The sequence below is a fragment of the Pseudopipra pipra genome, chromosome 10 (assembly GCF_036250125.1).
Source record: "Pseudopipra pipra isolate bDixPip1 chromosome 10, bDixPip1.hap1, whole genome shotgun sequence".
NCBI classification, from domain to species: Eukaryota; Metazoa; Chordata; class Aves; order Passeriformes; family Pipridae; genus Pseudopipra; species Pseudopipra pipra.
Window position 1 is genome coordinate 23782200 of NC_087558.1, and position 15454 is coordinate 23797653.

The 15454-nt window shown below is 44.9% G+C and overlaps 1 protein-coding gene across 2 annotated transcripts; it reads right to left on the minus strand.

The window, feature by feature from the left end:
- Positions 1-3: 3 nt before the first annotated feature.
- Positions 4-15337, minus strand: PPP1R7 (protein phosphatase 1 regulatory subunit 7). Of its 2 annotated transcripts, XM_064666869.1 has the most exons (11): positions 15235-15337; positions 14475-14552; positions 14185-14307; positions 10249-10304; positions 9233-9298; positions 8447-8577; positions 7420-7582; positions 4239-4355; positions 2861-2965; positions 2614-2700; positions 4-399 (listed from the first exon to the last, which is right to left on the minus strand). In XM_064666869.1, the coding sequence occupies exons 2-11, from the start codon at positions 14515-14517 to the stop codon at positions 223-225; spliced, it is 1068 nt and encodes a 355-aa protein (XP_064522939.1). In that variant the 5' UTR covers positions 14518-14552; positions 15235-15337; the 3' UTR covers positions 4-222. The 2 variants fall into 2 exon arrangements, with proteins under 2 accessions (XP_064522939.1, XP_064522940.1); XM_064666870.1 differs by lacking the exon at positions 14475-14552 and having other exon boundaries at positions 15235-15336.
- Positions 15338-15454: the final 117 nt, after the last annotated feature.

The following is a 15454-nucleotide window of genomic DNA, read 5'->3' on the forward strand; positions in this document are numbered from 1 at the left end:
GGCTCTTGTGTTAAGATTTAATAATAATAATAATAATAATAATAACAACAACATTTCAAAAACAATGAGTGCATTGTACACTAGATCTGGTTTCAGTGCTTTTAATTGACTATTTGCCCCATGAGTGTCAGTGTACTGAAGACCTGGGGAGTGGTGAGTGGATAAAAAACCCTGCTGGGACATTTCTCAGAGGAGGGCAGGGGGGAGAGGGCAGCAGGAGGCTCAGAATCGAACGAACGTGGCATCGATCTGCCGGACAGTCGGGAGGGCCAGCATGATTTTGCGTCGGTACTGGGGATCCTTCTGCAGAGGGTTCCGCTCCAGGTATACAGTCTCCAAGTTCTTGGCCCCTTTCAGCTCATCCAGGTCACTCCAGCTCTCCACGAGGTTGTCGTTCATCTGCGGAGCACACACAGTCACGCTCACCCACCCACGCCAGGCCTGGCACAGGAACCCAGTGCTGCCCAGGATCGCTGCTCCCAGGGCAGCATCGCTGCACAGGCTGCACATGCACCAAAGAAGACCCTGTCTACAAGATCCTTCTCCCCCTGGAACCTCTGAGATGAGCTTTCCTGTCTCACACTCCAGGCCTCGCCGCTATTCCCTCCTCACCCCCACTATCCTGGTGGCTGCTCCGCCCTTCAGACAGCGTATCCAGTCCAACCACTGCGCTGGGAAAGGCACTGCAAGGCACTGGGTCAGTCTCTATACAGTCTCCCACCCCATACACTGTGCATTTATGGGCTGGAAATATTTACATCAAGATTTATTTCCACTGGGACATCTATCTTTACTTTCATAGCTTCCCAGGAAACATTAAAAAAGGTTCCAAACTGACAAGAAAAGCAACATTTTCCTCTCTCCTCTACATCACTTCCCCACCAAAACTGCTTCTGCACTCCGGAGAAAATGCCAAGCTCTCTAATTTGGGTTCTCTGCCTGTCTCATTGCTGGCACAGCAAAGGGATTCCCACACAAAGGGATGACTGCTTCAGCTGCCCAACAAGGAAGCAAAGCTGCAAGGTAGCCACATGCTGTCCAACCCTGAGACACAAGCACCCTTTGCTTTTGGATACAGAGAAGTCACTACAGCAATGCCACCTTCAAATAAAATATAAAAAAATTTCAGTGGATTGTCTCATTCTGCTACAGCTCATCACAGTGTCACTTCAGCCAAGTCACTCCACCTCGAGACATCTCAGTCCTTCCACTGGGGATGTGGTACTTGGGAAACAAGTGTCTAGGACTTTAAATTCTGCTTCCTTAAGGTGTTAAAAGGACATTTTTATGTGGCTTGAACTGTGCAGTCAGTGAAAATACAAACTGGGAGATACACCACTTGTTTGCATTAAAGAAAATTTTGCCCTGCTCCTTTTCAAACAAATCTGGTTTTTTAACACAGAAGTGGAACAAATCCAGGAGGGCATTTTCCAGGCTCAGCTAAAAGATCTTGGCCAAGGCACATTCTGACAAAGGACTCCAAACACACTGGTGTTTTTGCAAAGGAATCCATTGAGGTTCAGATGTGCTCTGTCCTTTCAGTACAACAAGTGCAACCAGCAGTGCAATGCTGGCACCTCCTATAAGCAGAGCAACAGCAAAGAGGAAGACTGCAGGAAACTGCACAGGATCAGGACAGGCCCCACACCAGCTACACTGAACTGCCTCACTTTTACTACCCAAAAGATGTCATGTTAAACAGGCTTCTCAGCTTCTCTTACTTAAAGAGTTCCTTATGGAACAGGCATGGAGAGGTAACAGGTAACCTGTCTCCTAAGCCACATTGCAAGACTAGGAAAATGACCCAAGGGACCTGGACTACAGGCTCTAGTGGGTTTCATTTGAAGCTGCTTTGCACTCCTTTTCTCTCAGCCTCTACTCAAGAGTTTAAATGACTGAACTCCAAACGACAGACATTATGATGCACAACTCTTATTCTCAGCCTTGAATGCAGAAACTCTACAAGAGCTGAAGCACGTGCCAGCTCATGAACATTTGCTGCTTCTTCCCCGTGTTTTCACATGAGCAGATTTGTACACAGCTCCCAAACATGGCAGGGTGCTAATGCTTCAGGAGAGGGTGTCTCTGAATTTCCTGAGCTGACTTGGGAATGACAAAGGGCTTAGCAATTCCAGGTGTCAGAAAGAAACAGAAGCAAACCTAAGCTGTTATCTACCTCATAGGAATGGAAGCAAACCAGAAGATGGTTTGATTTTCTTTGTATTTATAATGCCCTAAAAATACCAGCTCTGTTCTGAACAGGCACTGTGCTTCCCCATTACCCTGTCAGGCTCACTCAGAAAAGGATGAGCTGCAGAAATAGGACACGTGGGACTGTTTCATAACCACCCTGAGCATGAAGGCAGGGCCTATTTCCTAGGCAGACAGAGGCTTCTTACCACTCAGCAAAGCTCTGCAAAGAATTTTTTAAGCTCTTCTCTTTCCTTATGGAAAACCACCAGACACTTTATCCATGCAAACTGTCAAGATCTTAAAGCTGATCACCAGATTTAGAGGAGTTCACCTCAAGACACACATACCCACATGCTGCCCATCAGAAGGGTTTCACTGCTGTACAGACATTTTAGGGAACAGCCTCTGGCCTGTGCTTACCCAGAACTCCTGCAGCTCTGTTAGGTGGCTGATATTCTCAATCTTCTTGATTCTGTTGGATGCAATGTCCAGCATTGTGAGTTTGTTCTAGACAAAGCAAACATGAAAAATATTAGATCAGATTTCATTTCATCTTCTCTGTCCCACTTTTTTTAGGCCCGGGTTGAACAAAAACTTCCAGAAAAGCCATTAACAGGAGCAGCTTAGGGCAACAATTGTGCTGCAGAGTCAGCAAGAGCCTGCTTACATTGTTCTCCAGTCCCTCGATGACTTCGATGCCGTTGTGGCTGAGGTACAACTCCCGCAAATTCACCAAGCTCTGCAGCCCCTCGATCTTGGTCAGACGGTTATTCTGGAAGTGTAACAGCTGTTTAGTATCACTCCAAACAAACTCAAACCCCTGTGGGTCACTGGGGAAAAACCATTTCTCTGAAGTATGGCTGGGAAGGGGAAACAGTCTCCTTGGGCCCACACTGACCTCGTGAGCTCATCTGTTTGATCTCTGCACCACTGATGCATGAGGAAGCACCATGGGAGTCACAGTCTCCAAGTTTAGAAGAATCAGACTCTGACCTTCCCATCAAAAGCTGCAGCCTGAAAGCTTTCCACTTGGTGTCTTTACAAGCAACAGGCCTATGCATGAACAGCGTTCGTTTTGTAGGTCTTTTTAAGGGGATGGTCAGTGGAGAAGTTACACCACTTTAATCCCACTGCACTCTGCTGTACCTCCTACAGAACAACGGTGCAACACAGGTGCTACCACGGAGTCAGCACGTCTGTCCTGCCAACAACTGCAAGAGATGTTAGAATGTGCCAGCATTGTCACACTGATGAGAAGGGGACTCACTGAAAGAAACTAGCTGTCTTTTATTCCACCTTTTAGAAAAGGAAGAAGCTTTCCAAAAGCCCATTAAGGATAGATTTCATTCAGCACAGTCTCATTCAGACTTCTTGGCTCTTCAGGAAGAAGGCAGCGACACTGAGTCACTGCCATTATAAGGACTTCCCTGGGGTAATGCATTGGATGTTACTGTAACACATTAGGAAACAGTATTTCAGGAACAAAATACAGGATAACATTCGTTTCCTGTTCTTCCTTCCATAAAAATCAAATATTTATCATTTTATCAGTGTCTGTCAGTCTCAGGTAGCATGAAGGGATGAGAACAGACAACACAGAGAATATCACACCTCCTTCCAGTACAGGAATTCAACTCCAACACTGCAGACCTGCTGCTGGGGGGCTTACTAGAAGGCAGGAGAGGGATTTTTCACAAGAGCATGTAGTAATAGGACAAGGGGAATGGCCTTAAGCTGAAGGAGGGCAGGTTTAATTACATATTAGGAAGAAATCATTCCCTGTGAGGGCAGGGAGGCCCCTGGCACAGGTTGCCCAGAGAAGCTGTGGCTGCCCCATCCCTGGAAGTGTCCAAGGCCAGGTTGGACAGGGCTTGGAGCAACTTGAGATAGTGGAAGGTGTCCCTGCCCATGGCAAGAGGTTGTAACTAGATGGTCTTTAAGGTCACTTCCAACCCAAACAATTTGTGATTCTGTGATTCAGAAGAGCTGATTATAAATCACAACATGTTTTGAGGCACAAAGGCTGTTCAGAATACAACCAATACCTGTATGCTGAGCACAGTCAGGTTTGTCAGTGCATCCAAATTCTGCAGCTTGGTGATTTTATTCTTTCCCAGGAACAGACTGTCAAGATTAGCCAAGGTGTCAATGTTTTCAATTGCCTGCAAAATGACCAGAGGAGACTGTGTTATTGCTGTGAGGCAAAACTCCACTTGGTAGATGTGGCTGCCATTTTATAGCCATGGGGTGTATCCAGGGCAGAAGATTTGTGAAGCGAGAAAAACATGTCACCAGTGAGTGGAAAGAGAATCTGGGAGGGAGAAAACACAGTTTGCAAATTTAGTCCTGTGAATCAGTGACTGCATAACACAGAGGCAAGTTGTTCAGCTTCTCTACCCTAAGCAAGGTTAACTGTCTCACAGGTGTAAGTGTTAATAGATGTAACTCCTTGGCCATACAGTCATGCTACTGGCAGAACACACCCATACCAGTTAAAGTGATGTACATGTTTTAAATACACATGCTACTGGGAGAACATATACACTGTACCAGTTCAACTCCTGAGCTCAGCCTTCAGTGGGAGAAGATAAGGATCTCTGTGAGGCATCAAGGAGAGTCATATTATTTATTTACAGAGGAAGGGAGAAAGCACAAACAGAAGAGTGAAAACAGGGGGGAAAAATGGGAAAAGGGTGGGATTATAAAAGGCTCCTGCAAACAAAAGGAAAGAAAACAAAACACTTCTTTTTTTTTTTCGGGGAAAGCCTCTTAATTAAAAAACCAAGATACTGCCAAAAGAAGTAAGAATTTTTAAACCAGACTTCAGCTCAGAGAAGAACAACAATATGGACACAGACACACCCAGAGTGTCTGTGCTCAAGCAGGTTGTGACATCTCAGCTTTCCCACATTCTTCCTGCCTGGCAGAGCTTCAGATTAGTAGTGCTGGTGAGCCAGGCCACTGAGTCCTGGATTACTGTGTGTTTGTGCATGGCTGCACATTTACCTGTGCATGTATAACATAAAGAAGAGGAAGATGGACACAAACACACACACTGTGAACTTACAGATACACCCTGGGAAAGGAAAGAAGCTTTTCAACCTCTATCCCACAACTGCCAAAGGACTGAACATAAGGTGTTAAGCAGCTCAAATTTGGATTCACCCTCCTTCTAGGCTATGGCCTTACCCCTGTTTTGACCTTGCAAGAAAAATGATAGATTTGTTGCTCATTGGCAGCCCCCCCAGCCCTGAGGAGGAAACACTGACGACTCAGCACAGGGAGAAGAACAGGACAGATGGACACGAGGGGACAAAACCCTAAGGAATAAGTAAAGAAGTGCTTGCATTATAGTTGCCTCAGTCCAACTTTAAGAAAAAAAGCATTAAATGTGTCAGCTCAAGCCTAAAGTTCTTCTCCCCACCATTCATCCAAAAGGAACAGAGCAACAAGTGCTAAGTCAGGAGGGACTGCAGGGCAAGCGCACACCAAGAGGTCTGAGTGTCCAGCAGAGAGTGTTACTGCAGCAGCTTTGGGGCACAGGGAAGGAGCCAAGAACACCTCCTGAAGAGTCCACAGGCTTGCACCCTAAAAAGTTAAGGATATGGCCACCTGTAAAGCATACAGCCAAGCCACCCTAGCAACAGAAAACTAGGACAAGAGTTCTAGGTGCCCTCGAATAACACGAGATTTCTTCATGCCAAGCCTAGGCACAGGTCAGTCACTCCTGTAAAGCAATTAGAAGCATAGAGCACTGTTGTCTGAAGAAGTCAGAATAGAATTAACAGATAAAACAGAACCCCCCCTAAAAATAAAGTAATTTAAGAAGCTCCTGTTACCCATCCAGTGACAATTTCGAGGGGGTTCAGTTGTTCTGTTACTATGCTCAGGCTCAACACTGAGAATACACACATAAAGTAAATCTAACTTCATTGTTTAAAAGCTATTCCTTGGCTTGATATTATTGGCAATGCACCACCTAAGTACCAATTCAGAAATGTAGCTGGATTTCTTTTTTTTTCCAGAACATAATGATGCTTAGATATGGAATACAGTACAATTTTACTTAACTCAGCTCTTGAAATGTAAGGATCAGTATGCTTAGCCTGTTCTGTTTCTGAAACAGCAAAGTGCTTTTCTCTATAACTCCTGTTCCCCCAACCTATGCAACTCTAAGGTTCCTAATCCCTCATCTGATCTGGCAGATTTATTCCCCTAAATAATTTAATTTCCAAAGCAGAAATTTCTTTGGCTGGAAAAAAATTCAGTCCAGTTTAGCTTTAAGAGCAAACCAAAATTCTTCCACTTCAAAAAGGCAGCACACATTTCTGTCTTAAAAAACTGTTTCTAGTAGCTGAAGTTTACTTCTTTTCTACAAAGTGTGCTTCCACAAGTCCTGAAATAAAGAGGAAAAACAGATATTTTCCAAATTTGTTCTTTCAGCATAACAAGTAATTTCTCAGAGACTGTAAATGGGGAGCACCAACTTAGACCACATTGACTGAAATGCACTCATCTGTTATGAGTATTTTCTAAGAGTATGTAATTGAATAGGCTTCAAAAAAACAAGTTTACTTTGCATGTTGCAAGTCCTTTGCGTCATCTCTCTGACCAGTTCTCTTGCAAACTGGCCAAATACAGAGAATCATACCTCAGGGACAGGAGAGACTACTCATAACTGCTCCTCTGTAACTGGCACAGACTTTCAATCATCTAAACTGAAAAAGTCACAATAAAGAACAATAAAACCCAAAAGCAGCACCAGGTTTTTAAGGCATTTCAGAGCAAAGCCTAAAGACAATCTTTTTCCTGAGTGAGACTGCCTGCCATAGCAGGCTGTCAGCTACACACACAAATCAAACTCAAATTTGCATTCAACAGGTTTCATCGACACAGCACCAGTCTCTAAAAAGGTAAGGGAAAACAACTGCTAGTTTTGATAGGCTTGGCTCTCTAGCAGGAGGAAACTATCACCTGAAAAAGGAAGCACACGGGGGATAAACATGCTCATTAAAGACAGAAGTTCATAAATAGTGATTTAGTAGCCAGGCACTAATGCATAATGAAAGGATCCAGCATGCACAGCAATAAACACAGTGAATGACTAGAACAATAAAACCCAACAAAATTGCAAGTCAGAGTCAATGAAGTGCACTTTCAGAAAATGCTAACCCCAAGCCAAAGAGCTCAGAACTCTCCAGCTAACATCTCGTGGAGCAAGCCTACCCGAATTCGATTTGATCCCAACTCTAACATCTGTAGCATCTGCAAGTTGCTCAAATTCTCAATTTTGCTGATTTTGTTGTTGACAAGGAAGAGCTTTTTAAGCTGGGTAAGCCGATCTAGTCCTTCAATTTGTCGCAGGACGTTAAAGGAGATGTCCAGGATCCTGAGGGAAAGCAAACCAAAGGTCTCATCAGTCTGTCAGGCGTGGATGATTCTGAAAGAGGCACTTGTAAGTTGGTGGGGAACCTCACTATCAGCAGAGATCAAGCCTTTGCTAGGCCTTGAATCTAAAGTCACGAGTGTAATTTCTTGTTATCAGAAAATACAACAAATATAACTTTCAAAATACTTCTGTAGTGTGTCAGCAAAAAGAAAAAAACATCTGACACATGCAGAAGACAGCCATTATTTTGCCCAGCCAAGGAGCCACTGTGGGAGGAAGCCAATCTGCATTTTCCTTGGGAAAGGTATTTGCCTACAAGATCTGCCTCTGACAGGACCATGTCAAGGCCTCCCAGAGGCAGGAAGCAGTTGTGACCACGAGAAGTAGGCCAGTCTATGTCCCAGTGAGAACAGTTTTGTAATCTATCTCCAGGGTGATCCCAGACAAGTGCCAGAAACTGGGAAGGGCCCTTACTCCTTCCCTAACACCCTCCAAAAAAAAAAAAAAAAAAATCATAACCTTACCTGAAACCTCTTGTCATTTTTGCAGGAATGAAAACCTGTTACACAGAGCTCTCGCTGCCAAGAGCAAGGGGTGCCTGAGCACTCCCACACTTGCATGGAAGCTGCAACCACCTGTCATTCTCACTGCCTTACACAGCACAGGTTTCACTTCCAGCTGCCTGTCCCTGGAGCTTCAGGATAATGAAACTAGTTTACTGCACAGGTTAAATATCAATAGAGAATAGACATCATCCTTCACAGAGAACCCAAATGAATTCTGAGAAAGGCCTGGAATAAGCACAGCATGAGTAATGCAGTCACAAACCACCCCCAAGAATCCTAGTGATTCTGCTGGACTCACTCAAGTTCCACCAGAGTCTCCAAGTTCTCAATCTTCCGGATTTGATTGTCATAGAGATCCAGCTCCCGCAAGGTCTGCAACTGCTCCAGGTTCTCAATGTGCTTAATCAAATTCTGACGGAGACACAGAGTCTAATTGTTGGGGAAAAGTTTAAAAAGAAACAGGAAAGTGGATATGAAGGACAGCATGTAATGTCTCTTGGCAATAAGGTGTGTGTAGGGGGGTTCCTGGTTAGGTTTTGCCGGGGATTTGTTTGGAGGTTGTTGGTTTGTTGTTTTTTGGGGTTTTTTTTGGTTGGTTGGTTGTTTTTTAAATACAATCCTTTCTTGGTTTACTTCAGCTCTACAGAAGGAAATCTTTTAACTGCAATGGTCAGACACTAACAGCAGTGCAGGGAGGCTACGTAATGTCTGTCTTAGGAAATACTCAAGAGCTTGGAGAAGGCCCTGGGCAACATGTTCTAACTGGGCCTGCCTTGAGCAGGGCTGTACTAGAGACCTCCAGAGGTACCTTCCCATCCATGTTATTCTGTGTTCAGCCTGTCGTACAAGTCCAGGATGTATCTTTTAGGATGTGCCCTGATGCATTTTCTCTCATCCACTTCCAAAATCAACTTACAAAATCTAAGGATTTTTATTACTACTCGACAAATGGGCAAACACTACCCTCCTTCAGCTAAAGTCAACTCATTAAGATCTCAGCCAAAAAGAGACTCTGTCCTCTTACAGGTTAGATCTACAAAATGCCCAGTTCCAAGAGGCATCCTCTATTCCCTAGGACTGTTACCTTCACTTTCTTGAGCACCTCAAATCCTTCAATCTTCCCAATTCGGAAGTGATTCAAATCAACATCCTGAAAGAGAAATGGAGGGGTTTGGCAGTTATTTCAAAACAAACCTGGTCTTCCAAGACCCAACACGGTCCTTTGAACTAAGGAAAATTACAATCTTACGAAATGTGTAGCTCATTAAAACTTCCCTTCAAGCTGCTTTTTCAGATTGGGTTTGGCACATGATTTTACCACCACCAGTGAAGCACCATCCTAAGCTTGTCAGCTGCAAAGAGGCAACAGCCCTTTCCTGACTCTGAGCACTGTTCTGCCAAAACTAGAAATCTTCAGAATTTACCGAGACAGACAAATTCTGCTGTCTGCCATGAATAAAGTTTTGCATAAAGGTCTCTTTACCTGCTTTTCTAGGGCTTAACTGGAACACTTTGCCATTTCCAGTTCCAGGCCTCAGATGAGCAGGAATCACTGACAGTTTGAATAACTGGTGGCTCTGTGAACATCAGCTCTGCAGTGGCAATCAGCTGATGCCCTTCACATCTGTGCTGATCAGCACCAGATGCTCCAGATTTGCATGTCAAAGGGAAACAGAGTACTTCCCCACCCAAGTTTAAAAACTCTCCAGCTAACAGGCTCACCATGCTGCTGATGCCAAGGCATTAGGCTGGAAAAGTCACTGTGCCTGTGCCAAATCACAGGACTCACAGCAGCAAACAGTTCATTAAGATATTCTCACAGAAGCTCGTAGCCCATCAATACCTTCTGCAGCACAGCCCCACACTCAGTGCCTCTGTGCTTAATTCAAAATTCTGAAGTCCTAAGAAAATGTTTCAGCTACTGATCAAGAATAGAACACCTCTACTTCTAGTCTAAAGGCTCTGAATCAATTCTGTGGAGGCTCATGGTAGCCATCACCTTCAGAAGAATTAGCTCTTTTAACCAGGTTTCAATACTTGCCTTTTCCTACCTTTGTTTCCTGCCGTATAAAGCCCATAAGGACAAAAATCTGCCTTTACCTCAGCTTCTGGGTCCAGGCTAATAGTCTCCATGTCCACTGGTGTCTCTGCTTCTCCTACACAAGAAGCAAATACATTATGAACCTCTGTACCTGATAGCTAAAGGCAGGAAAACAATGGCAAACACCCAGAGAGACCAAGAGAGCAAATGCTTCTCAGGAGAAGAAACACATGAGATGCACAGTTCAGACATTCTTCATTAAAATCACACTTCAATGTGACAGCTAGGCATGGATAAAAAGCTTTCTTAACAACAGAATTTCATGCCCAGATGCAAAAGACACAAAGATCAACACCTTTCCCAGCCTGCCTGTGTGGCTGCTGAATACTGCTGGCTCAAGACTGAGCTGGGCAGGATGCCTTTTCTTTACACCTGGGGCCATCGTGCCTCTGAAGATACAGCATCCAGAGTGTCTGTGCTCCTCTGACAGCACAATAAAACACTGCCAAAAAGGAATCTAAACTGTCTAGTGAGAGCACCAGGAATGACCAAGCACCTCAACAATCCCACCCCTCAGCTTTTTTTTTTTACTAGCACTGCCAGTTTATGTCACTGTTGTGCACATTTTTGGATGGATCTCCCTTCCTTTGTTTGGCTGAACTCACTACTATGCCAGACAACATTGTTTATCACACTGAATGCATTTTCTTGGGAAATGCCTTTATAGCTCTGGAAGGCAGCCCAGTATTTGCTGTGCTTCTACAACAGCACAAGAGGGAGGGAAGTTTACTGGAGAATTTCATGCTGAATAATTCATGCAGATTCCCATTTATTGAAGAAGGTGTGCCAGTTGCATCAATCTCCAAAAAAACCCCAAGGCCTGATTCAGCTTTGCACAACTGACATACAGGATGGAAGCTTTTTTACTTCATGTGCCTAACTACTCCCAAAAAAACAAGCACCTTTAATTACAGTCACATCCCAAAGGCTTTGTACTGACTCTTGCACTACTGTATGCAAGCTCATGCCATTAACCCAGTAGTAGTGACTATTTTCACAGCCCAGCATGGTTACAACATCCTTGTAAATGCCTAGTGTTCCTGTATTTAACAAGCATTTCTCCTACTGGTGCTTGGTCTTCTAAGTAGCAGTGTAAGGACAAACAGTGCAAGCATCACAATTTTTAATACTGTCATCAAACTACAAGGGTTTGACAGTCCACAGATCATCATTGACCTTCCTGTGTTTGGGCTGCTGCTCTTGCCTGGGCATTCAAACAGGAGAGAGACTCACTGAACTGACTGACAGAAGTTAAGACTGAAAATCAATCCTCATCTTTTAATTTTATTTTATTTTATTTTTTTTTTACAGTCTAAATTAGCAGGAAACATAGATTTCATTCTGGGGATCCAAAATGAGCTGGGAGTCTTGGGGACATTGAACACAGGACAGAAATGCCACCAGAACTGATGCAGGTATGTCTGCCTGTCAGCAATTTAGCCGTGGGCAACGCTTGCATTTTCTTATTTTCATTCCAGATCAAAGCTATACACTTCAGCAAGGGAATGGGACACCCTACCCTCCTGCTACCAAGGCTGCACCTCTTAAGACTTTGTTTGGCTGGCAGGCTTGAATATTTTCATTTATACACATCTGATTTAGGCAATGTGTTAAATCCTCTGTTCTGGGATCTGCCAAAGGGCAGCTCCTCCTATTTTTTGCCATATGGCTTTGAGAGACCAGTCGTGGCAGAGCCAGCGTGGGAAAACAGCACTCAAATCCAAGCATGCAAAACCAAATCACACAGGATACACATCAAACCCACTAAAATAAAAACAATTTAAAACTGAACATGCAGGCCCTGCGGTTATGTAATAGAGCCAACCCTCATGAAGTTTGTGTGCTGTGTATAAAGCACTCCATATGGCAGCCTGAGTGAGATGTGTATCTGATATCAGCTGTCAGTATTGGTATGAAAATGTTAAAAGTACAGGAAGAGGAAGAGGAGAGGAAGAGTAGAACTGTAGCAAATTTACAGCCATTTACATGTCACTTTATTTATGAACTGACTGGATATAAAACACTCTAAACTGACACAACAGCCAGGACTGCAATTTCCCTTGCAAACTGCTTTGTTCCACACTTCCCAACACAGCACGTTTCTCAAGAGGGTTTGAAAAAACCCCATTGCTCTGGCAGTGAAGTTCCCTAAGTGAATTTTTGTGTAACCTATGCCTGCAAGACACGTGGCTTTGCAGAGCTAGGGAAAAAAAAATCCAGCCCTCAGGAACCCCAAATTCCACAGTAGGAACAGTCATTACCCAGTTACATAAGTTCACAGGCGTTTAAAGCAGCAAAAACCCAACTACACTTTTTAACTGCACACGCACGAAGAATATTATAAATAGCTCAGTTATAAGCTTTCTAACCAGAGGCTCTATTCCTCAGAGAATTAGTCAAATGATGAATTTGAAATTTCAGCTGCTCAAGCTCTTTCTACTTATGATCTTCTGTGAAAAAAATGTGGAAGACTCTTTAATTTTCCTTGCAGCTGAGAAACTCAAAGCTGGCTGTGAAAGCTACCTCAAATGTTCAAAAATTATTCCTTTGTTTGGTTTCTGCCCCAGCAGAAGTTTTTTTTAATGTTAACAGTTTGGAAAAAGTAACAATACAGTCGTTATATTAAATAGTACACAAATGTAATTCAGCAACTAAATCTGGAGGTGTTTTTCTTGCTCTCACTGGAATAAAAGTACGTCACTTCTGCGTTTGCTTTAACAGAATTTCCAGGGGAACAATGTGCACAGTATAACCCTAAACACACAGCTAAGTCATACCAAGCTGAGTAAACACTCATAGTTCCAGGCATGCAAGCTCTGTCTTATCTGCATTTTTGTATCAATCATACAGTGCTTGGGATGTACAGTTTGCAAAGTGTCCTCTTTCACAGGCGTCACCACAGCATTTTCTAATTAATATGCAGGGTTTTTAAACTATCAGCAATGAATCAGACCTATGCAGAGTGCATTTAGTTAGGATATGAGATTTAAATAACAGTTTACTAGTTTGAAAAATACTCTGGCAAATCCCAATGGGCAAGGTTAAGAGGAGAAGGGATCTGCAGTAGATGTACAGTCAAAAAGAATTAAAATTTGTTGGATTATTTCCCTTCTAGTACCACACCAACCATGACTACATGGACATCTCTATCAAAAGGATGCTGTTACACTTCAGACTGTCAGCTAGCACCAAAAGCCTGGATCATATCACCACACAGGGGCTGCAGAAATGGATCTGCTCTGACAAATTCCATGCAAGCCACTGAAAACCCACCCACCAAACATGCACAGGCTTAAAAAAAGTCTGTCAAGATTTCCACCCTGTCTTCTAATACAAACAGTAGGAACAGTAGCAAAAGTTTGAATCTGAGAGGATTCAAAGATATAATTTTGGTATGTCTTAGAATTTTTAAATTAAATTTAAATTAAAAAAAAAATAATACTGATAGCTCCCTTCAATCCACCTAAAAACAGTCTTCATTGCCTTCCAAAGGAATCTGGCAACTCTTTAGGTAAAAGACTACATAAACTAAAGCAGAATTATGAAAAGATGCTTGGGGTTATTTCCAGTGAACATTTCCAGCACCTTTCCACATTCGTTTTCTGCATTTCCACCCCCCAAAAAAAGTATGAATAAAACTGTTTTGCGTTTCGATATGAAACATTTCGAAGTGAAACGCGGATGGATAAACAAATTTGAAAATTAAAAAAAAAAAAAATAAAAAATCGAGGGTGCTTCCATAAGAAGCAGGCAGCTTTACTCCAGCTACGATAACACCACCATTTATTCAAATTTAAAGAGTGCTCCGGGGCAGATTGGCGCCGATAACCAGCACTGCCACAGCCCGAAGGAGCGCGGGGGGCTGGTGCGGGGGGCTGGTGCAGGGGGCTGGTGCAGGCTGCTGCCCCGAGGGGACGCTGGGGCTGACACGGTACCTGCAGAGTTCTCGCCGTTCTGCTCATCCCTCAGGCTCTGCTGGCTCAGGTCTGCCACCAGGCGAACCGCCTGCTTCCTCCCCTCCTCGTCCCCGGACTCCTCCGACTCGATCCGCTTGTCAACTGCACGAGACACAGAGCGGCAGGATTAGGCTACTTCCAGCAGTGGGGCACGGGGGAGGAGCAGCAAGCAGAAATAATAACCAGGGGTCACAGATACCACTATGCAGTTAGTAGAAATCCTAAGTTAACTAAATGAAAGGTTTAGTCTTAAATAAAAGGCCTCTTACCCCTTGTTTCTACTTTGATTTTGGATGCACTTTTTCCTCCCATCACATCTTCCTAAAACCAACAATCTGGGAAGAAGACTGGAGGAAAAAGGAAATTTCTTAGATCAATGAAGTGCAATTCCAAAGACTACGGAGATGGAATTAGAACTATTACATTTTAAAAGCTTTTAGAAAAAAAATCAGTATCATGTACAATAGTACCAATGACACGAAGAAGTGAAGGCATCAATAAAAAAAATCCCTGCAGGTAAAGGCAACAGTCTCCCCACAACAACCTGACAGATCCCTTCATATTTACAGAGTCACAGCTCCGGTGGCCACACTGGGCCTGGGACTTGAAGCTCCTCGCTCCTCCTCGGCCCTCCCTCAATATCTGCTCTCCTTTCACCGGGGGACTAAGGAAAACCAGCGACAGTCAAAAGGTTTCTTTCTTATTATCTTTATTTTTTACGCCACGGTCATCTCCGCAACCCTTCTCCTTCCCCCTATGGCGCCCGGAACCCCACGGGCGGGGGCCGGGGGCAGCACCACGCCATGCCCCGGTAACACACACCGGCCCCCCGTGCCCGGCGGCCCGCCAGGACCCGGCCCCGCGGCCAGCAGCTCTGGGGCTGGGCACCCGGGGGCTGCCCGGGCGCGGGGGGGCCACAAGTCCCCCGGCGCGCAGCTGGCAGCCCTCCCGTCGGGCGGCGGTGCCTGAGCAGCCAGCCGCCCCGCCCCGACTCCCGCGGCAGCCGCGGCAGCCCCGGCGGGCTCTCACCCTCCATCATCTCCTGCGGCCCCGCTCCGCTCTCCGCCGCCATATCGCTCCGCCTCCCGCCGCCGCTTCCGGAAACCGCCCCCGCCGCCGGCCCAGCCAATCAGAGCCCGCCGCTGGAGCCGCGCCGCAGCCAATCACCTGCAGGCGGAGCGCCCAGGGGGCAGGGCAGCGCCTCGGCTGTTGTCCCTCCCTCGCGCGCACGCGCGCCAGCTGCGCCCCG

Coding starts and splice junctions, on each gene's coding strand:
- PPP1R7 (XM_064666869.1), bottom strand. CDS start 14,517: ATGGGAGGAAAAAGTGCATCCAAAATCAAAGTAGAAACAAGGG. Junction 9,299..10,248: donor GCCTGGACCCAGAAGCTGAG/GTAAAGGCAGAT, acceptor TTTCTCTTTCAG/GATGTTGATTTGAATCACTT. Junction 8,578..9,232: donor AGGTGCTCAAGAAAGTGAAG/GTAACAGTCCTA, acceptor CCCAACAATTAG/ACTCTGTGTCTCCGTCAGAA.